This window comes from Delphinus delphis, chromosome 2 (assembly GCF_949987515.2).
Source record: "Delphinus delphis chromosome 2, mDelDel1.2, whole genome shotgun sequence".
In the NCBI taxonomy this organism is placed as follows: Eukaryota; Metazoa; Chordata; class Mammalia; order Artiodactyla; family Delphinidae; genus Delphinus; species Delphinus delphis.
Window position 1 is genome coordinate 148,444,192 of NC_082684.1, and position 22,701 is coordinate 148,466,892.

The 22,701-nt window shown below is 35.8% G+C and overlaps 1 protein-coding gene across 1 annotated transcript in view; it reads left to right on the forward strand.

The window, feature by feature from the left end:
• Positions 1-22,701, forward strand: part of WDR72 (WD repeat domain 72) — a 189,525-nt gene that overhangs the window by 41,557 nt on the left and 125,267 nt on the right. Inside the window, exon 13 of the mRNA XM_060003747.1 lies at positions 14,203-14,405. Within this exon, the coding sequence (XP_059859730.1) occupies positions 14,203-14,405 (203 nt within the window). The remainder of the gene's footprint in view (positions 1-14,202; positions 14,406-22,701) is intronic.

A 22,701-nucleotide genomic window follows, 5' to 3' on the forward strand; every position in this document is an offset into this window, starting at 1 on the left:
ATATATATATATATATATCACATGGTTGTGCTAATAAAAAAGAAACCAGAGCAACAAAAGAAAAATAAATGGGACTCCATAAAAATTAACAACTTTTGCCCATCAAAGGACATTATGAAGAATGTGAAAAGACAGCCTACAGAATGGATAAACTTATTTGCAAATTATATATCTCATAAATGTTTAATATCCAGAATGTATAAAGAACCCTTACAACATAATAAAAAGACAAACAAGACAATTTTTAAAAGGACAAAGACTTGAATAGATATTCCTTCAAATAAGATATGCAAACGGCCAACAAGCACATGAAAAGATTATCAACATGTTAGCCATCAGGGAAATGGAAATCAAAATCACAATGAAATACCACATCACATTCACATTTATAATAAAAAAATGGAAAATAACAAATTTGCCAAAGATGCAGAGACATAGGAACCCTTATAGATTGCCAGTGGGAATATGAAGTGGTGCAGCCACTGCAGGAAACAGTTTGGCAATTCCTCAGAATTTAACCAGAAATACCATATGAACCAGCAATTTCACTTCTAGGTATAGACCCAGAGAAATAACAACATATATCTACACAGAAACCTGTACGTGAATGTTTGTACCAGCACTGTTTGTAATAGCCCAAGGGTGGAAACAACCCAAATGTTCATCAGTGGATGAAGGGATAAACAAATTATGGTGTATACAATGAAATTATCATCTATCCAAATGAGGAACTGATACAAGCTACAATTTGGATGCACCTCAGAAACATTATGCTAAGTGAAAGAAGCCAGTCACAAAAGATCTTATATTTTGTGATTCTTTTTATATGATATATCAAGAATAAGCAAATCCATAGAGGTAGAAAGTAGATTAGTGGTTATCAGGAGATGGGGAACGATTGCTTAATGGGTATTGGGTTGTCCTTCAGGGGTGATGAAAAAAATGTGAAACTAGAGAGAGTTGGTGGTTGCACAACATTGTAAATGCACTAAATGCCACTGAATTGTACACTTTGAAATGGTTAATTTTATGTTATGTCAGTTTCACCTCAATATAAATAAGAAAACGCAGAAATACAGATAGTATAAAGGAAACATTTTTAAAAGCAGTAGAATTCTAAAATTTGTTGATAATCATTAATGGTTAGCATATTATAATTTTAATGTTTTTTCCTTTTACATATTAATCTATACAGAGATATGCTTATATTTATTTTGGTTTGTGAAAGTGTTTAATAAGGCATTATCCAATTATTAGTTCATTATTTTCATTATTGATATAACAACCGGGATGTATAATGGGGGTCTTTAGAGGTTTTTTTAAACCCTAAATGAAATCAAGTATTTCTTTCCATTTTGAATGTAGGAAACATTTCACAGCAGTATTAGCAATACCTGTGACTTTCTCAACAATAGACATCACAGGTAATTTTCATATCACATTACAATTGTTGCCAGTATCTCAAAGTATCATTTATGTTTATCAGTGTCGTAAACTTTTAGCCCCACCACTAGTTCTTGCTATTTAAATACATTAATAAAGAAGCATATAATTTTTTAAAAAATTATTTTGATGATTATATTTCAATATAATTGATATTCTTTATTATCCTGTGTATTTTATTTCCAACATTTTAAAATATTAATTGTGAGAAAGGGTTCATTGGCATTCCCACTGCTAAAGGGGTTCATGGCACAAAAATGGTTAAGAATTCCCTGTTGGTCTAAATGATTTGTAATGTGGGATGCATCAGAATTACTCAATGGTAGCAGTACAGTTGGGGAGTATAAATCGATATCTGCCTTTTTAAAAAATATCAGAGCAAAAATACAATAATAATAAAGAATTTAACCTTATTTTTCAACCAAATTAAATCCAACAATTAACAGTGCAGCACTGAAGAGAGGCATATGAGTCTCATTGTATATTTTCTTTTACTTCCATATTAAGCCTCGGTAGACTCCTTTTACATGCATGTGAATACACACACACACACACACACACACACACACACACGTGTGAATGTATTGCCCACCCCCCCACAGGAATCTTCTGTAATTCCATGTAGTGAACATGAACCTCTACTTTGGTGAAATTATATAAATCTTCATTTGATTTTATAATTTTATAAGCTTTCAAAGTAAAGAAATTCCAAGGATGTAGACAAATTCAAGAAAACAATAATCTTCATGGGGTAGTTTCTGCTGTGCTCTTTAAAAATCCATATATCACATTGAAAATCTATTAACAAAAGAAGCCCAAATAATTTTCTTTTCCCAAATTTGGATTTGTTTCTTTCTCAATCCTCATTTGTTATAAACATTTGAACAATTTTCTACATTTTATTGAAAAATTATACTTTATGTGAATATGGCTCCATATTGTTTTTAGATACCCCAGATGACTTTTAAAATTCTACAGTATATGATTAATTTTTATCTGATAACACACATACAGGAATATGCGTGTGTGTGTATACATTTTAATTAATGTATTATTCAACTTCATCATTTTTTAATCTTCTGGCATGTTAATATGTATTAGTCATATTGTGGTATTTGTAGGTTGTCTTTGGAGCATTTTGTATGGTCAGAAAAAAATATGAACATCAATACAGTCTCATTCTAATCATAAAAATAAATACTTTTTGCTCTTAAAATTACTTTCACCAATTAAGTGCCATGCTTCACTGCTTTTATTATTTCCCTTGTCAGCTGCTATCTTTCTGGGTTTTATTTTAGTAAAGAAAATACTTGCAATAATCAGTTTTGGCTTATTCCTGCAGTCTGATTAAATTTTGGATCAAGTGCTGGCTGCATATGTTAGTTACAAATCTGCATTTAATGTTCTCAGGAGCTTATTCTATAGCAACAAAAACAGGAACACATCAGGAAGGCTGCTCTGTGGCTCTTCCTTAACTTGGCCCCTTTTGCGAGCATTTTATATGAACACTTGGAACATTAGTGGGTTTCACAGCTGCCATGTTTGGTGAAATAAACCCAAAGGAGCCATCTGCCCCTCCCCATGCTGCCTCCTTTCAATTCCCTAACAACTTCACAGTAGCCAGCTGCCACAGAAACGATTGGAAAAGCAAGACTCAGTGGACTGTAATAATTGTTATTCTCTGGGAAAGTGGGTTCTCTGATTTGGCTGAGAGATAAAGGATATTGAACGCACTTGATTCATCTGAGGGTATCAATAATATCCAACTTCCACCATTAACTTACTTGTTAGGATTTGATGGGAAAGGTCTTTTGTGTTTCCAGGGTTGAATCAGGAGAAAACAAATCCAAAGGTCAAGTCCTTGGCTTGGGTGGTGAGCAGGGAATTTGACTACGGGAATGTTGTCAGATTTTATCTTGTGCCATACAAAAAGTTGGTTGCTAATCTCAGCCTTGACAAAAGCCCTGCGACAGGACTGGCCCACTATTTTTCCCTTTCACATTCAAATACAGGTGGATTCCATCCACTCTAGGCCAAAGAAGATAACGGATTTGTTTCAGCCACTTGGAAGAGTCAGAGTAACAGAAGCTCCACTGAGGGACACAGGATGTCATCTTATAGTTTGTTCATTGTTTGAGGGGATAGCAAGTCGTTTTTGTAACGTTAGTTAAACGAATTGTACTTTATGCTGACAGGTCGAAATTGAGAACCAGGAAAAGAACTGGAATAAGAAGGTTTGGTAAGACAGTTTACTTTTAACCCATGATTTGCACTGGAGGTTAACCTTCTTTGGTCATCACATTTCTCTTACTTCCAGAAGCATCAGTTTTAAGTCTAGTTAGGATTATCACATTTTACATGTTTCTTATTTTATGTCTGTTATTCTTAAAACATATTCTTATCTTCATTTTTCACATCCATGATTGCCTTCCCAAGTTTGGCCTGTTAATGAAACTATCCCTCATCAATGATTTTTATAAAGCAAGTTTTGCTTTCTTTAAATACTAGATTTAAAAGAATCTTTAATACATTATAATCTAATAATATATAAATAAAACAATCAGCAAAACTGGAAGTTTAGAATTAGATGACTTAGCTTATCTGAATAGAGATAAGGAGAGGTCAAATGCATGATCCAATATCCTATACTATAGAAAACTGAGCACCCTACCAACTTATTTCAGAAAATATCTTTTTCGTTAGCTCTGGTCTCCTGGCTATCAGTTATTGTGAATAAAGGTCCACGTTCTTCTAGCCGCAATTTAAAACTTAAAAGCTGTGAAAACAAAAGTTTTTTGTTTTTTTTTATTAGTTTGTGGTAAGGCAACAAAACCAAACCTTAATTCACATGAGGTTATTTATTCCACGAAGTGTGAGTATTCTCTTTTTGCTGCACATATATGACACGTTTGATTACTGTCTGCTCTTCCAGGCTCTGCTATAATTGTTTTACAATATGCATTTGCGCATGATCTTTTTTCTGCAAACTCTGAAAAATCCTGAATTCTAAAACACTATGGTCCCAAATGTTTGTTTGTTTGTTTTTAAATAAATTTATTTTTTTATTTTTTATTTTGGCTGCGTTGAGTCTTCGTTGCTGTGCGCGGGCTTTCTCTAGTTGCGGCGAGCAGGGGCTACTCTTCGTTGCGGTGTGTGGGCTTCTCATTGCGGTGGCTTCTCTTGTTGAGGAGCACGGGCTCTAGGTGCGTGGGCTTCATTAGTTGTGGCACGCGGGCTCAGTAGTTGTGGCTCACGGGATCTAGAGCACAGGCTTAGTAGTTGTGGCACACCAGCTTCATTGCTCTGCGGCATGTGGGATCTTCCCGGACCAGGGCTCGAACCTGTGTCCCCTGCATTGGCAGGCAGATTCTTAACCACTGCACCACCAGGGAAGTACCTCAAATGTTTTGAATAAGGAATTATGGGCTTCTGTTATCTTTCTCTGTTATTCTCCCCAAAGTATTTGATAGCTTTCTACAAAATGCCATGTATACTCTGTGTCTTTGTTTTCTTGCCTCCCATTTATTTAACACATTTTAATCTGGCTCTGCCTCCACTATTCTAATGGAACTGTTCTTGAGGTCACCTCGTTGCCAAGTCCAGTTGTCATTCTCTGGATGGCAAGTACTTGACTTGTCTGCACTCTGTCATCAGTGTCCTTCTCTTCTCTCTCCAACCTCAGCCTCACATGATACTGCCTTCTCCTGATGGCCAATAGCCCCTCTTTCCCAGGTTATCCTACTTGTGTATGCTCTTTCTCTATTGTTTCCTGAGTCTGTTCTCAGTGTCCTTCTCCTTTTGTTTGTATTTTCCTTGGGCTATTTTACCAACACAGATGCTTTTTCTGTATGGTAAGATACACATAACAGAAATTTTACAATTGTAACTATTTTTCAGTGCATAGTTCTGGGGAATTAAACACATTTACATTGTTGTGCAACCATCCTCACCATCTTGGGAACATTTCCATCTTCCAAAAATGAAACTCTGTACCTATTTAAAAAAAGTCTTCATTCCTCCCTCCCCTCAGCCCTTTGCAAACACCAATCTACTTTCTGTCTCTATGAATTTGAATCTGACTACGCTAGGTACCTCATAAAAATGGAATCAGTACAGTATTTGTCCTTTTGTGATTGACTTATCTCACTTAGCACAATGTCACCAAGGTTCATCCATGTTGTAGCATGTGTCAGAATATCCTCTCTTTTTAAGGCTGAATGATGCTTCATTAATGTTTTCTAATTCAGAACTGGGTAGGACAATTGTTGATGCCATATGTAACTACATACAAATCACTTAGAGGAAGTGGCAGTGGATTATATACTATAGAAACAGTGATGGTGGTGAGAAGAGTAGGATAAAATGCTCTGGTTAAAGAATAAGAAAAAGGAAATGGTTCTATAGAGTTAAGAACACACCAAAGACCACTGGCTATATAAGTAAACTAAATAGCCATTCCATGAAAGTCCTGATCAGTAATTCCAAAGGGCATTACTGCTTCTTAACCTCAATATTGTCAAGTGTCTAGTAATGAACTTGGATCACTTGAAAGATAAGCTATGTTCTACATTTATTTTGTAAGCCTCCAGTAAAACATGGAATTATATAGTATATTTCAGAAGTACCAAAAACATTTAAAAATATACTTTAGGGCCAGATGGATTGGAATCTTTATCATCTTTTACATGACCTGCTGAAAATTTTCCTGACTACCTTGCCAGTCAAACACTTTCTTTAGTTCTCTTCTCCTTATTGCCAACCAAACATGATTTACTTTAAACTTAGCCCTGAAGATGCCAAGCCTCAAGGTCTGTGGTAGAAATGTACCTTACTGCACAGCATTCTTCTTGCCTTTTCCTAGCTTTTAGTCAAAATACCTTCCCTGACCACTTCCTCAACCACAGCACACACAAATCCCCTGAAACTTATCCTTTCTGAACCTCTGTTTTTTTGTACCTTCCTGCATTAAGAATTAAATAAGATGTGTATTAAGTGCTAAGCAAAGATTAAAGTGTACTTAATTAATGGTAGCTAATGGCAGTTTTGATGATGATGATGTTAAAAAGGAGGAGAAAAAACATATCTTACATATAATTCGTTCTGAAATAATTCAGAGCTTTTTTTTTTTTTTTTTTCCCCCTTGCGGTACGCGGACCTCTCACTGTTGTGGCCTCTCCTGTTGCGGAGCACAGGCTCCGGACGCGCAGGCTCAGCGGCCATGGCTCACGGGCCCAGCCGCTCCGTGGCATGTGGGATCTTCCCGGACCAGGGCACGAATCCGTGTCCTCTGCATCGGCAGGCGGACTCTCAACCACTGCGCCACCAGGGAAGCCTAATTCAGAGTTTTAAAAAGGCATTTTTTTGATGTGGTATATTATTGCTCAATCCCAGCTATTTAGTGAATCTACTCCTGGTTTCTAATACTCAGAGTATGAACGTAGGAGAAGGGGATTATTAAAAAGTATGGAATGTCTAGCCAGCCTTCACGTTTATTTGTTTTTATGACTATGCATGTATATATTTAGTTATTTATTTTGCTTAAGAAGCAGGACTTTCACATGTAAAATAGTGAAAACAACAACAACAAAACTTGAGGTCTAAATCTGTGGTCCAAAGTAAAAGTACTGCCACAAGTCCTACCTGCATTAGTTTCTTATTGCTGCGTAACAGATCACCACAAATTTAGCAACTTAAAACAATACCCATTTATTAACTCACAGTTATGTAAGTCAGTCCAGGTGAGCTCAGCTAGGTTCTCTGCTTAGGGTTTCACAAGGTCAAATTCAAGGTTCAACTAACTGGGCTCTGAACTGGAGGCTTTGAGAAAGAATTCAATTCCAAGCTCATTCAGTCCTTGGCAGAATTTAGTTCTTTATGGTTGTAGGTATGAGGTCCTTGCTGGCTGTTGGTGCTGTCACTCTCAGCTCCTCCAGGCCACTCCCTGATTCTTCTTTGTGGCTTCCTCTATCTTCAAAGCCAGCAATGGCACTTTGCATCCTTCTTATGCTTTAAATCTCTCTAGTCCCCCTCTTCCACCAGCTGGAGAAAACTCTTGCTAATTTGGCCTGGCCCACCTGAATAATCTCCCTATTTTAAGGGAGAAACCTTAATTATATCTGAAGTGTTAGTTTTTGCCATGTAACCACATAATCACTGAAGTGCTATCATCATATTCACAGGGGAAGGAATCACAAAAAGATGAGGGTTATTGGGGGTTATTCGTAGAATTCTACCTATCATATTGGTGTTCAGGTAGGTTAGTGTCTCGAGGTCCCCATGGGTAAATGAACCCATAGAATGGAAGAATGAAGAAATAGGAGAAGCTTTTTGGGTAACTGGGTACAGAAACATGGCATGAAATTGTACAAGTGGCACCGGGGTGCCAGGATTATAGTGAAGGTACACTGAGAATTGGTGCTGACATGCCTGCTGGAGCTTTGATCACCCATTCTTTGCCTAAAGGAAACCACTGCCATGTACCAAGGGGAAATTGATTGCAATCAAAAGGTTTTTGTCCTCCCATGATCACCATATCCCTCCAGAAAAAAGGGACTTTCCATATGACTTCACCCCTCACCCAGCCAGCATCTTTATTCAGGAGACTGTTCTCTGATTTTTCCTTGTCCAATACTCTTCCTTTTTCCAGGAAAAATTCCAGATCAACTCAGCAAATAAACACCTAATTAAATTAACTGACAACAGAAGTGAATAAATGATAGAGTCAAATCTCTAGGGATATTGTATCCCCTAAGTAACTTAACCTTCAACCAAGAAAATGAAAGGAAAAAGTCTATTTTTGAAATATTTTAGAAGTAAAAAATAAGCATGTCTGGTGTAAAAGAATCAAAAATACAGAGTGAATGGCCTTTTACAATACTTAGAGGCAGTCCAATTTTAATGTTTTGTATATAATAGGTAATTATAAACTTAATTAAATATATTTTTTGTCTCATAATATAGAAATACTTTTCCATAAACATTCACTTCTTAAATTTGTTTTAAAATTATATGAAGTCTTAGAATGAGGTTAAAAATTGAAATTTATTCGTAGTAGCTTCTATGGTGTTAGCACATGTTTAAAAAGAAGGAATATTTAATAAGTAAATACCTTATCCAAAAAACGCTACTTTCAAATTTGTTTAAAATTAATGCATTATTTGTAATCCTTATACCTCAACAACTTTAAACCTCGATGTATTTTGGTCCTTTTTTTTCTTTCACCCCACCCCATCCCCACTCCTTTATTCAGTTTTTCTGGAGGTCAGTGATCAGAATTAGATGTGAGTGTTGAGGTGGCCCAGCTGATAAATCCCAGTGTTTCTTTGAATGTGCCAGAGGCAGTGGCAGAGCTGGAGTTAAGGTCGTGGTGGTCAGAGACTTTGTGAAAATGTATTCTACATACCCTTAAGGTACAGAAGGTTGATGTGAAGCCAATCGTGAGTTTATCATATTAGGACTTTTATATAGAGCAAAATGAGCTGCCTCCTTGGCAATCTATTTTACAGCTGAATTTATTATATTCAAATACATTTAGGAATGAAGGTACATGTCTTCATGCCTCGTTTAATGTTTTCAGATCCATCACCTATCCCCACCTTTCCCTTATTTTCTAGTTAGCTAAGTTTGATACCTCCAGGGTCCCCTGTCCCTGGTCAGAACCCCCATCAGTTATACATTTTCTGGAGTAAGATGCAGTAACTATGAAATGGTTTTGTTAGGAAGGGGGCACCAGGTCGATCTCCATACACTTCTGCGAGCAAGGCAATGAACTTCATGTGTAACTGAAGATAAATGGTAAATCTTACAACAGACCCAGTGGTCAGATTCCTTGATATGTGGAATTGGATTACAGCTGTCAGTCAGCTGTTTTGTTGAAAGGTGATTTTATTAATTTGACTACAAGATTTGGTAGCGAGGCCATTATTTTGGCCTATTCTCTTTTAGAGAGAGTCACTTTCAAATATAACTGTCCTCTTATTTACTGCCCAATATTGTGGTGGATTCAGTTAGAAAATGCCTACCTGATGTAGAAAAAAGACTAACTCTATGATGTGTCCACTCACATGTTCTTAATGTTAAGCTTTAGTCATATAAGTGCAATTTATATTAATTACTAATCACATAATAGGAATTATTTACCAAATTCTGATTTTTTCACAATCCCATAATAAGCACAATATTTACTTGAGAAAAAATTTTTGGTTAAGCAAATTGTTTAAAATTTGTTGGTTTATAATATATGTGATTTTACTGTGCTGGGTGGATTTTATGTTTCTGTAGTAATGCTGTTTCTACAGAGTTCTTCTGAAGAAAAACACCATAAGTTATAATAAATCAATTACTGTCTCAAATTTATTTACATATAATTTTTAAGGAAATAAAATGTTTCTGTACAATGTGATAAAAAGTTAACCCATCTGCATATTGTTTTTGAATCTTAATTTACTCATTATTTGCAGATGTATTCATCAAGTGATTATGTTTTCTTTTTTAACCATTTCTGTCCATTACGAGATTACAGCTATTGCTTTTCCTACAGACTTAGTTGATCTAGATGTTAGGTTGTAGAGCAAAGTTTATCTGGCTGGGGCTTTTAAATATGTAATTTAAAGCTATTCATTAATTGGTAGCAGGCTATGATAATTTTGTTGATTTTGGAAAGCACATATTAGTGGGAGCTGAAAAACTGTTTAGATAGAAGATAGCAAGTATTTAAAATATGGGAAGATTATAAGAGAAATAAAATCAAGGGAGCAACTTCTGATCATGTGGAAGGGAATCAAGTGTAGAATATTACTACTCCTTCCTTTTCTTTATGTAGATATTCAAGTCTATGACATATCAGGGATATTTTATCATCTAAATGCATTCTCTTTACCCTCTGCCTTGTTTTTCTATCACAATTGAAGGCAGCATCCTTCCTAGTAAATGTCTTGCTTTAAAATATCTTGATACTTCAAAATCAGATTTCATTACAGGCACATTACAAGGTAGATTATTTGCCCTATTTAAAAACAAAACAAAAAAGCTATAGATGCCTTATAAATAATTGACAATCCCAATGCACTTAAAATATGACTGTATTTTAGCAACATACTGATTTACAACAGCTTCTGAATTTTCCTTCTCTCCTTTCCTCTCTATGTGCAGAAACTGCTAAAGGTTTTATGCTGGTCTCTTGACAAATCTCCCTCCAAACTCTCTTGAAAATGACATCCTTTCATTGGGATTTAATCCTCACTCATCTGCTGATAATGCTTAATTTAAGCCTTTGTCTCTCTGCTCTGATTGCTATCTGGAACTGTACCTGTTAACTTTTCATGTCTGTTTGGATGGAAACAGAAACATCTCCTCTGTGCCCTCTTTATTAGGACCATTTAGTAGCTAGCAAGCAGCTACTCCACAGGTCAAATTAAAATATGTCATTGAGAGACTTACTTGTGTTTCCAGTTCCAGATTCTTGGGACATCAGGAAGGACCTGGCCACACTGCTGAGACCTGGGACAGGCGTCAGGCATGTGAATGCTGCTTTTCCCAGTGTTGGCTCCTCCTGGGCTCTAGGGTTGAAGTTTATAATGGGTATAATTTGGTGTTTTCTTCTGAGACCTTGGCATGCTCTGATGCTTTCATAGCCACCTCCTTCCACTGCTACAAGAAAAGGGTAAAATTTGTTTTATTCATTCAATGAGCACATATTGAGCTCTGTTTTGTACCAAGCTCATAGAATACATACTTGCCAAAAAGAATTTAGCATCGAGTAGAGAGACAGCTCTGCATTTAAGTAAGCAGATAAAATATACCAATTACAAATGTGTTAAATTCTGCAAAGTAAAGAAGCTGAGATAGAAAACAATGCATCAGAGGAGAATTTACTTTAGAAAAGCATCTCTGAGGAGGTGAGGTTTTAAGCTAATTCTTAAGGAGAAAGATGGAGCTAGCAGGAGAGAATTTATTTTCAAAGATCTTTTCTCAAAAAAAAAAATCTAATTTGTGAGCAAGGGGAGGATGACATGGGAGGAAGCAGGGGTGAGAATATGACTTGTGGGTCAAGGAGTTTGGATTTAATCCCAAGTGTAGCCACCGTGAAAAATCATTAGCCAGGTTGCTGATGTCATATAATCCATTAAGAAGTATTTATCTAGCCTTTAATTTAGGCCAGACTCCAGCCTGGTTCACTGAGGAGGATTAAAAAGTAAGGCAAATGTATAATCCCACTCTGATTTTGATTATAACCTACCCTGAGAGGCAAGGAGGAGTTTCGAGTCTCAGGTAGGAGGCGGGGGGACCACGCTGATCTTATGCTCAGTGAGCTCAGGCCTGGTGTCAGGCAGACCCAGAGCCACAGAGCTAAACTGCTCATGAGGGGCTGAGTGAGAACCCACTGATGTCAGAGGAGGACTGTCATATGGCACAGCACCCACTGTGTGCCAGAACCTATTCTAAGACGTTTTACATGTCTACTCAATCGAATTCTCATAGTAACCCAGTGAGGTAAGAAGGATTAATATCACCATTGCACAGATGAGGAAACTGAGGCACAGAAATGAAATGACTTGCCCAAGACCACACAACAGGTAAGGGTAAAACCAAGATTCAAGTGCAAGGCAGGCTGGTGCTGAGTCTGCTCTTACCCACCATGCAGTGATGTCTCAGGGCTGTCAACCCTGGTGATAGAGAGGACCACAGCTAGGCACACGGTTCCAAAGGGGGCCACAGAGAAAGTTCTGGTGTAAAAAAAGAAAATGTGATTAGGGATGCTGTGGGGTGCTTGAATTAGTGATGAAAGCAGGATATACAAATGGAAATATTGTCAATATGGACCTAGGCTCTGCAAAGGGGATCTTGGCTGCTTCTGAAGTTTCTGTGCACTGGCTTTTTGAGGAATACGTAATTTTGGATCCTTGAAAACTGCTTGGAATACTTGCCAGTAACATCTTTCCTTCATTTTCCCATAGCATGTTAATTGTTCTAAGCTCTCTTATGGTTGTTTCCATTCTCTAATGTACTATTGTATAGTTAGGATTAAAACAAATTGTATAAAACCTCATATAAAAAACGCAAGATATTTATGATTTTTTTATGATATTTTATACAATGAATATTTTACTTGGGGTAGATTTTATGCTATTTTTTGCACATCTACTTTGAGGGAGGAAATGGTATTGTCACTTTCAATAATATTTAACTCACATATGTCTCTGCATATTTCCTTTTCATGTTCAGATTGATCCAAATGAAGAGTAGGTGTGAGTTCAATCATATTCTTGATGTAGTACAGTGCAAAAGAAAAAAAAAAAAAAAACTAATTGAGTTCACTTTGGAAAGGAAAAGATCCCCTGAAATTAGAAGTTGAATTAAGCAGTTTTGTAAGCCTTCAGTTTCTGATATTTCGTTAATATCAGGCAGTAGTGACTATTCTGTCTCTTGCCAAAGGCAGCTTATTAGAGTTGAAAAAGGCATCCTGTGTTGGACCTCCTTGGGGTCTGCCCTGCCGCCTAGGTTACTATTTACATTAGGACTACTGTTCTTGCTATTGAACCTCTCTAACAATTTAAGTATATCTCTGAAGTCATGTAAATTCCATAATTCCAGGAATATATTTAAAGGAACATTCTGCATCAGAAGTGATTTACTGTGATATATTAATATTAATCAGGATAGAATCAGGAGAGAGAAATGACATAGTAATTTGAATAGAGATCATTTAACATTAAAAAATTAGTAACCACCATAAAGAATTTCAGTGGGAGGGACAGGTTAATAAGAACTAAAGAAAACTAAAGAGTATAGGAATAGCAGATTTAAGGAGCAGCCATTACCCTAGAGCTGAGATAGCTGCCCAAGGAAGAGACCTCCCCAACCCCAGGGCTAAGATCCTGACCTTGCTGGAGAGGTTATAGCTGTGGTCACTGGATGGTAGCGGAGCTGCTGTGGTGTGGTATAACTTGCCAGAAATATGCCCTCTAGGGGACTAGGGAAAGCAGTTCACAGGGAGATGCCTTACCAAGATTCCACTGAGTGTCATAACATTGTATTTTATAAAAACACTCTCTGTGAATTGTTTTCTGATACTTTTGCTCTATTTCATACTTGTTCCTTTTAACTGTAAATTGAAATTGCCAGTACTTTGAAATTCTGAAACTGCAAGAATGGCAGAGAAGAGGGCAAAATAATGTTTTACTCTCCGAATAAAATAAGAAATAAAAGACAAAATATATAACAGCAACAATATCAGCAATACCACCACCAGCAACAAAACCCTAGAGTGGCCTGAATTCCTGAAGCTGAGGGTACTTGCCCAAGTAAGTCTGTTCTTATTTCCCCTATTCACATAAATGCTGTATTACCAATAGAAACATTTTAAGGTTGGGAACCCAAGCAAAGCACTGTGGACTCTCTGTTGTTTGTGAGTTGGAACGCTAGGGGACAGCACTAAAATATTCCATAGTTGTTTGTTATCGATCACTTGCATACTGTATAATGAGATTTTACTGTTAACGACTATTGAATGCCCTGTTGATTTCAGTGGACGAAAAAGCACAAAGAGGAAGATGAGCTTTTCAAGTCTATAATTTCAGCCTTTGTAATATGATGATTTGAATAATTTAGAGAAAGCTCCAGGCTGTTTTTTGGTTGCAAGGAGATAGTAAGGCATGATAACTTAAAGAATTGTGATTTTGTGTTACAAGTGGTTTCTTCTTTTCATTATTTGGGGGTAAATATTTTGCACAAATTTTTATTTCTAATCTTGTTTTCCAGGCACTTTGGAAAGACATGAAACGGGAGAAAGAGCAAGGATTATTCTTAATTGTTGTGATGATTCACAGCTTCTAAAGCCTGAATCTGTACTTCAAGTTGCCTCAGAGACACGTAAGCACAAAAGTGTAGAACAGAGGTCCTCCAGCTCCTACCAGTTTGGGCCAATACCTTGCCCTGGTCTGCAGGTGGAGTCTTCATGTAAGGTAAGTTCAAATCAAGCTGCTGCTCACAAAGAACATTATCAACCCTGAGTAAGAAGTAAAGTGCTTTCATAAATATGTGGCCATTAAATATCAGTACAAAGATAAGAACTCAGAGATGATCACATCTACCAGGCGTACCTACCAAGCGATCTTGGGTGAATCAGGATAACTTTTTGAGTGATTATTAGTTTTGAATGACTACAGCATTCTTTTTTGATAAGACAGGTCCTGGCTTATCAAGATTGAGCCAGTTTTATATTAATCCTTGAATTCTAGATGGTTTTCAATGAAAAGGGGGGAAAATTATATTCTGTGGTCGGGATCAATTTTTTTTTCACTTGGGTATTTGACCTCTTTTTAAAATGCTGATTACAAATAAACCCAAAACCATCAGAAAAACTGGATCGTTGTTTGGGCAATTCTTTTGGTATACTCAGCATCTCTAGGGTCACTAGCTCTTTAGGATTCCAGGCCTCAGTTAACACACAATGATGGAGTTTACATTCATTTTCTCAAGCCACGTTAACCTGTGTCACAGAAATTTGCATGAGTTTGATTATTTTTCAGTTCTAAACATGACATAGCAATTTAATCTGATTTCTTTAAGGGATTCTTCCATTCTTCTCTCATCTACACCTCCAAGATATCCCCTCCTCAGGTTGCAACTGTGGCATTTATATGCGTATATATAATGTAGTATTTTTTATGTAAACATATTTTCATAATAATGTCTATTTCTTTTTAATGGCTGCATCATGCTCTATACTGTGTATATACTATACTGATATGACTTATTTTCCTATGGATTTCCTTATGGATTTCCTTAATATATGGATTGTTTTTTATGCTTCAGTTTAGGACTAACACAACTATGAACCTAAAGTTTTTTTTTTTAATACTTAGTGTTATTTAATGGGATATATTTCCAGAAGTGGGGTTTCTAAGTCAAATTTTAGCTGATTTTTATGTTGTTAACATTTTCCGTTATTTTAATGATATTATGAAGACTCAAAGTAACATTAATAAGGACTTTAAATAAGACTTTATTTTATGTCATGTATATGTATGTAGTTAGAGGCAAAAGGGTGTGTCATTTTTTAAGTAAGGCCAGTTGGCTGCTAAGCTCTGCCTCAAAGCTGCAGCGGGGGTGGAGGTGAGAGCACCAGCGTATGAGCCTCAGCTTTTTCAGTTTAAAGACTAGATTTCGATTTTATCAGTGAGGCCAGAGTTTGTCAACCTTTTGAGAACTGAGTCATACTAACCAAACACCCAAGAAATGAATATTTAAACTAGAATGACAATTCTTTAATGTATAATGATAAATATGATGGCAGTTCATTGCTCAGCACAGTCTCACAGTAGCAAAGCTACAGGGCATGAGGGAGAGCGGGGAGGTGGAATTTTAGCAGAGGATTCCTTGATGGGCATGGAGTCAGAGCCCCAGGGTATTCATTCACTGAGCTCTAAGAAGATAATGCAGTCTGTGCTTTCAGTCCATGGGGTACTATCTCCCTTGGTCAAGGCTGATATACATTGAAAAATTTCTAAATTTTGGATTTCTCTCTTTAGGCCAGCTACTTTTGTTTATGCTTTCTCCTGCAGATGTTAAAACCAGTGATTAGGCTGCAGCTTTTTTTCCCCTTTCTTTCCTTTTCTCATTTAGTCTAATTGTTTTTGGATTTTCCAAATCTGTTTTTCATGTTCTTAACTTGAAAGAAGAAGTCATGTTTTTTTTTTTCTTTTGGCTATGCTGTGTGGCATGTGGGACCTTAGATTCCAATCTGTGGCCCCTGCAGTGGAAGCTCGGAGTCCTAACCACTGGACCACCAGGGAATTCTCAGGAAGTCATGTTTTATAAGGACAATTATATCAATATGATGAAATTTTTTAACATTCACAACTGAAGTTGAAAGTGATAGGGTCTTAGTCTCCTAAAGTGGGAGACAGAACCACACTTCTATTACATATTTTAAAGTTGGGGTAAATAAAGCCCAGTGAGTGAGCCCAGCTGACTGCCAAGCATTCCCATCTTAATGCGGCTTTGTTGCTTTTCTTTCACAATAGAATTTGTATTTTATAGTGGAAATTATATGCTAGAATAGTGGATGAGAACTTGGATATGTCTCTTGACTCGTGCATGTCATATGCCTAAGGTCTGCAAGAGCAAATCTCATTCATCAAGTACCTATTTTACTAGCTTAATTCCCAGAAGGTAAACTGACTGCTGTTTCTTGCAGGACCTCAGAGCTACCCTTTAGGTAGTGATAATAGTATATATAGATTTCATTTTCTTTATATAATTTTGTTTCTTTCTTGACTCCAGGAGGCAATAAAATGCCGGGGTCTTGTTTTCCTACTCTTAGGCTGATTCCAACTTCATTTCCTAGCTGCTGTCCTTTACCTTAGATGACTGCAATTTCCAACTTTTACTCTCTACAGAGGTGGAGAATTGAATTAGACAAGACTATCACCTCCTTTGTTCTATGTACTTTATTTCTCTTATTATTGAGCTTACTGTTGAGTAGAGCTATTTTTATTTGTGCTTCTCCTAAGTTATATCTTCTCCAATTATGTACTGCATATCTTCTTCTCACCGTCTTAGACTTAAGTCTTTAAGATTGTTTTATCTTAATCTTTTATTTATGAATTTGATAAGCATAAAATTTCAAGAATGCTTATAAATTCTCCATTCTCCTTTTTGTTAATATAGTAAAATGCTTCATTAGTTTTCATAAGAAAAAAAATCAGATTTATCGAAGAGGAATCACACTTATTTCAGAGCTGGGAAAAATGAGGGACAATAAGCCTGTAAAATTTGGAACAATGTAGGGTTACTCTGTGTTTCAGAATTTTTTGGTATGGACTTCAGTGAGAGACAAGTGAAATATTTTCGAATGGTAGCATGAACTGTTTAAAAGGAAGAATAGCATGTAATATCTGTGTGGTGAGCTCTTTGTGTTTGGCAATACTTTGCATTTATTAGGATGCTGTGTCCACTTTTCCTTCTTGCATTTGAAGAGTGCATATAGATTTAGGAGAAGGTTTTAAAGAGAACAACAAATACAATAAAACATTTAAAAAACGGGTCCAATTAGAAAGGCCAAAGGAGTTGAATTTGTGCAGCTAGGCAAAGAAAAATCTTTGGGGTAGGAGAGGACCAGAGTCTTAAAGGATTTAAAGGAATACAATATCATATTAGTGATGGGGAACTGCTTTTCTCAGATTCTGCTGAGGATAAAACAAGATAAAAACTGTTTAAATTGCAGTGGGAGGAATTTAGCTTCAAAGTAGAAAATAAACAACCTTACTAAAATCATCTTTACATGGCAGAACTCTTCATTACCTCATCAGATTTTAACGAGGGAAGGTCTTTTTTGTCTATTATTCTGTTGGTTGGTTTTAAATTCTTTTTCCACACTTCTTGTCTGTAAAATGAGTAAAAAAATAAACAGGATTATTTTAACTGCCACAATTTAGACCCATTGTAATGTTCTGGAAATGTCTTTTAAAAAAATAACCTGATTTTCTGTAGAATGGGTCCCCAACAGCTCCCCCTGGTTGCTTTTTTAGAGTTACATGGTTTAATATGGCAGCCATTAACCATAAATGGCTATGGAGCACTTGAAATTTGGCTAACAGCACATGTTAAAATGATGTTTTGGATATATAGGCTTAAATAAAATATATTATTAAAACCAATTGCACCTGTTTCTTTCTATGTTTTTCAATATGGCTACTAGGCAGTTTAAAATTACACATGCAGTTTGCATTTTATTTATGTTGGACAAATGTTGAACTAGACCAGGGATAAGCAAACTTTTTTGTAAAGGACCAGATGGTAAATATTTTAGGCTTTGCAGGCCGTATTTTTGCTGTTGCAACCATTCATTTCTGCTGTTGGAGTACGGAAGCCACCACAGACCATACTTAAACAAATGAGTGTGGTTGTGTTTTGATAAAACTTTATTTACAAAAACAAGCAGTGGACCACATTTGATACTCGCTGGCCATTATTTGCCAATTTCTGATCTAGTCAGTCCTCTCTAGACTTGGAAATCATGAGGTACTTGGAGGAACTAGCAAAATAGCCAATACCTACCCCCTCCCTAGATATCTAAATTTTTAATAAAGCAACTTATCCCAACTTCTGCACTATGAGGAATGTAATCCAAAAGCCCTGTATCAAGTCTGTTTCCTGACAGCATTCATGAAATTGATGTGTTTGAAAATCTGCCCTTTGTGGAAAACAAATGTGTACATTATGCTTCCTAATCCAAGCAACATGTTTTAAAATGAAATTTTCTTTAAATAAAGCACTTATACATGCATCATTATCTAAATATATAAAATTGATTATAAATAATGCATTTACATTTATTTATGTTCCAGTTGCGCTTTCTAGAAATATGTTTGTATTTTTTTAACCTTTAGTTGACCTTAGAGTTATGCCTGTTTGGTGCCATTTGCTGAAAAATCTTATTAGAGCTTTATCCTGCTACCTCTTGTAAAACACAGATGGTGTACTGGTAGGCCACCAATAGAAAATCAGATCCCACTACTACATATTACTTTATTGGAATGCAACATTAGTTCTTTTACATTTTATGAAACAAAAACATAACCAAAATGGAACTAGAGTAGTTTCTTAATTGTGCAATTTGAAAATTTCACCTGCAAATTTACATGTATCAATATGAAATAATAATTCACTGTGGCAATATTGCATGTTACAGATTAACTCAGTTTTCATTAAACTATCTATATTATCAAAATTGAATTATTACAAAAAGAACAAATAATATTTATTTGAAAACAATTGAGTTATATAGGGATAAATCCTGAATATAGAATGATAATTTTCACATTTTTGATTAGTAGTTAATTTTCAGTATTCTTTTTAATGTAATAAACAGCATATGCCTATTGTTTCTAATGTAGACAATATTTTGCATCAATTTTATATAATTTTAAAAGAAAACAGATTTTTATTATTAGACATGCCAGCCCTTCATGAAAATATAGAAATTTCTCTCTGTTAACATTGGATTAAGATTTTTGTTTTAAGTATTTTGATTTAGTGAATCCCAACTCAAAACTTAGTGCCTAAATGATATCACCTGTCCTAGTGAGACAGTATAGAGAAATATACAATAGAGAAATATAGAAGTCAATTTGCTTTTTGAAACACATGTGAAGTGGTGCAAGTTTTTGACAGTGTAACCATTTCTCATAAGCATTTTATATGGTAATTTTAACTACTATAAGTCAAAAAAATTTCTGTAATACGCAATTTTTTGTAGCTGTTCTATAAAGGATATCCCTTTTCTTACTTTGTGGCATGAGTTTAAGCATTTTTGATACAAACTTCCCTCAGTGTTGAGGAAAACTCTGAAAAGCATATCACAGCTTTGTTCCAAAACTAATTCAGGAGGTCTCAGAGTCACTATGAAAAGTAGGAACCCCACACCATTAAATGACTCCAGCTGTCCGCCGCGCACACAGAAGCAACCCTGAATTTCCTCACAGTACTTCAAAGCCGTGCTTGTATCTAAACATTCGCTGGCCATGTAAATCAGAGGCACAAAAGGAGAATGCTCCTATTTCATGGTGTGCGGCTGGTCTGAGTCCGGCTTTGTGCTGCACGTGCCGGTGGGGAGTGCCAGAAACAGAAGGGCACTGTTCTGACTCGTGTGACAAATGTAGTTAACACCAGATCCATATTAATGTTGTCAAGTTCCCTTGATGTATTTAAACAGATTTTAATTATTTTCAGCGTCCAAAGTCCTGAAATATATAGCCTAATAGTTCTTCAAAGAAAGCTTACTTAATGTGTGAATGTAAAACCTCTCATAAAAATGAAACTTTTATATTAGCCTTAGTCATTGACATAGGTTATTCATCAAGTCAGCAATTTGTGTGGCAAAGTGCCATTTGAATAGCGTATTGTTAGGCTACTTATGGTCCACTTGACAAGGGCTCTTTCTGTAAATAGTGCAATTTGACTCCAGCTGTTAAAGAGTGGCTTTGACAGCAGCCAAATAGAATGGAGATGCCTTACTGCACTGCCGAAAAATCAATATTGGGTTCTTGTTCATGGTAACCTGTTCTTTTCTCTTCTGTAGATTTATAAACAACTATCAAGGGTTTATAAGTGGAAGTTTAAGTATTATTTTAAATGTAATTCACTTTGAGTTTCAAATTAAGACTTGTGATAAATGGTACAAGTGCAGAGTTTTAGGATATTATTTCCACCCCCTGGTTCATGTTTAGTCACAATTACAGTTAAGTTGAATTTGGATTCTCCAGCTACAATAGAAAAGAATTAGTGTAAAACATGGACTCAAAATTGTGTGCCTATTGTATACTGCCAGTGAAATTATTTCTTCTTTTTGATTCTCTTATCAGTTTATCTTCTGTGTCCTCCCATCTTCTCTGTGTGTGTACCTTTTTGTACAGATGGCAGGGTTCTTTGTGGCTGTGCCCATGGCAACACCCACAGATGTTGACAGCCAGTAATGTCCCCCGTGTTGTTGAAGATTTCCCTAAAGCAGAGTCTTGCTGGTTTTGAAGATTTTTCTAGCGTTTTCAGCAATACAGGGTTGCTATGATACCTGGCTGGCGGTAATAGATATTGAATCTTTTAATTACAGTAACCACACACAAGGACTTTTTTCACTGGCTTTCTCTGCTGTTGCTAGCTGTTATATTTAAGATACAGAAGAGGCAGTGAAATTATATACTCAAGATGAGAAAAAAATTTCCAGAGTTTACTTCGAATTCCAATATTTAATTTAAAAAATTTCCTGGTATAAAAACCTTGCAGCAGACTGATGGAAATATAGTTTATTTAAATTGCAGATAAAATTTATTTAAATTATTTCTAGTTTTGACTGAACTTGATTTTGCATTTTTATTGTTTACTTGAGATGTCATTAAGCCTTCGTCTAAGGTGTGCTAAGCAGGATTTGAAAAAGCTGTCATTTTTAACATGGGAAAAGCTGGTGGAATGTGTACTTTCTCAAATGCCTCTTTCAGTGAAAGCTGTTAAAGTAGCCATCTTCCTATTACTGACCAACTCTGCATTTATGTGTTTTGGCTGAGATAGCAACTGAAAATTCATAAAGCTGATAATATAATTGTGTACAAAGACCTGTAAGGCTGATTCAAGGTCAGTGTTATTGTTTTTATAATTGCTGATAGGAAGTTCTCATTTCTTCAAGAAGAAGGGTTTGTTCTGCTTTGATTTTAGTTGGTTTCAAAAAATGTTATCCCTTCTGTTAATTCTAAAGTAAATCTTTTCACTGAATAAATGTTTATGTTGTTCTTTAGCGCTAGATTTAGCCTAGATTTACCTCAGTATTTTTCCCCACCCCCACAATATTAGTCAATCCTGTAAGAAACATGGGAATCTAGGATTATAACTTTTCTCTTGAATTAAATATTCTGATTATAGTCATCAGTTGACTTGTGGGTGAGGATTCTATCTTAGAATCATGACGAAAAGTTAAACATATCAGGCAGTTTTATTTTGTATTTAGATTAATCTAGGGACAGAGTAGCATAATTTATTAAAGCATGACTTTAAATTTGACACCATTTGCACAATAATTTTACAGGGATATTTTAGAAAATATATATTATGTAATAATGTACCTACCATACTACCCACCATAACCATTTAGAGACTTTTTGTTTCTCCCTCATTTCTTTTCTTTCCTACATATTTTTTTTTTTCTGAGTTGTAATTAAAAGCAAAACAAAAACAGAAACCCTGTGACTTGCCAAATTTGTTAAGGCCAGGTTCTTGTAGGACCTAAAGATGGACCTATTCAACTTACTGAAAGAGGTCTAAATCTTCTGGGATACAAATTCACTCCAGTGGATTTAGATGTTCTGTTATTGAGCAAATTGCTGGTTCTGATTAAAAGATGATGGTAAATGTTACTCCTTACAGAAAACTGGAGTTTTCTTGGTAACCAATTCATTGTCTGACATCAGGAATATTTTCTGTTTATATCCTATTTTTGATGACTACTACAATGGATGATATTTTGAGGAGTAAAAAATGAAGTTTATAGAAATTCAGATGTTGAGTTAACTAAAAGGGTTAGTGGCTTATAACAGGAAAGAAATGAAAGAGAATAAAACCTTTCTTTTTGAAAGCTGGTAATGCCACTTATAGACTGAGAGTACCATCTGGACCCATTTAAAGGAATCCCAACAGGAGCACTCCTTCTGTACCAATGACTTATGTTGAAACTGGCCCTAAGAGAGCAGCAAATGCAAAAATGTAACA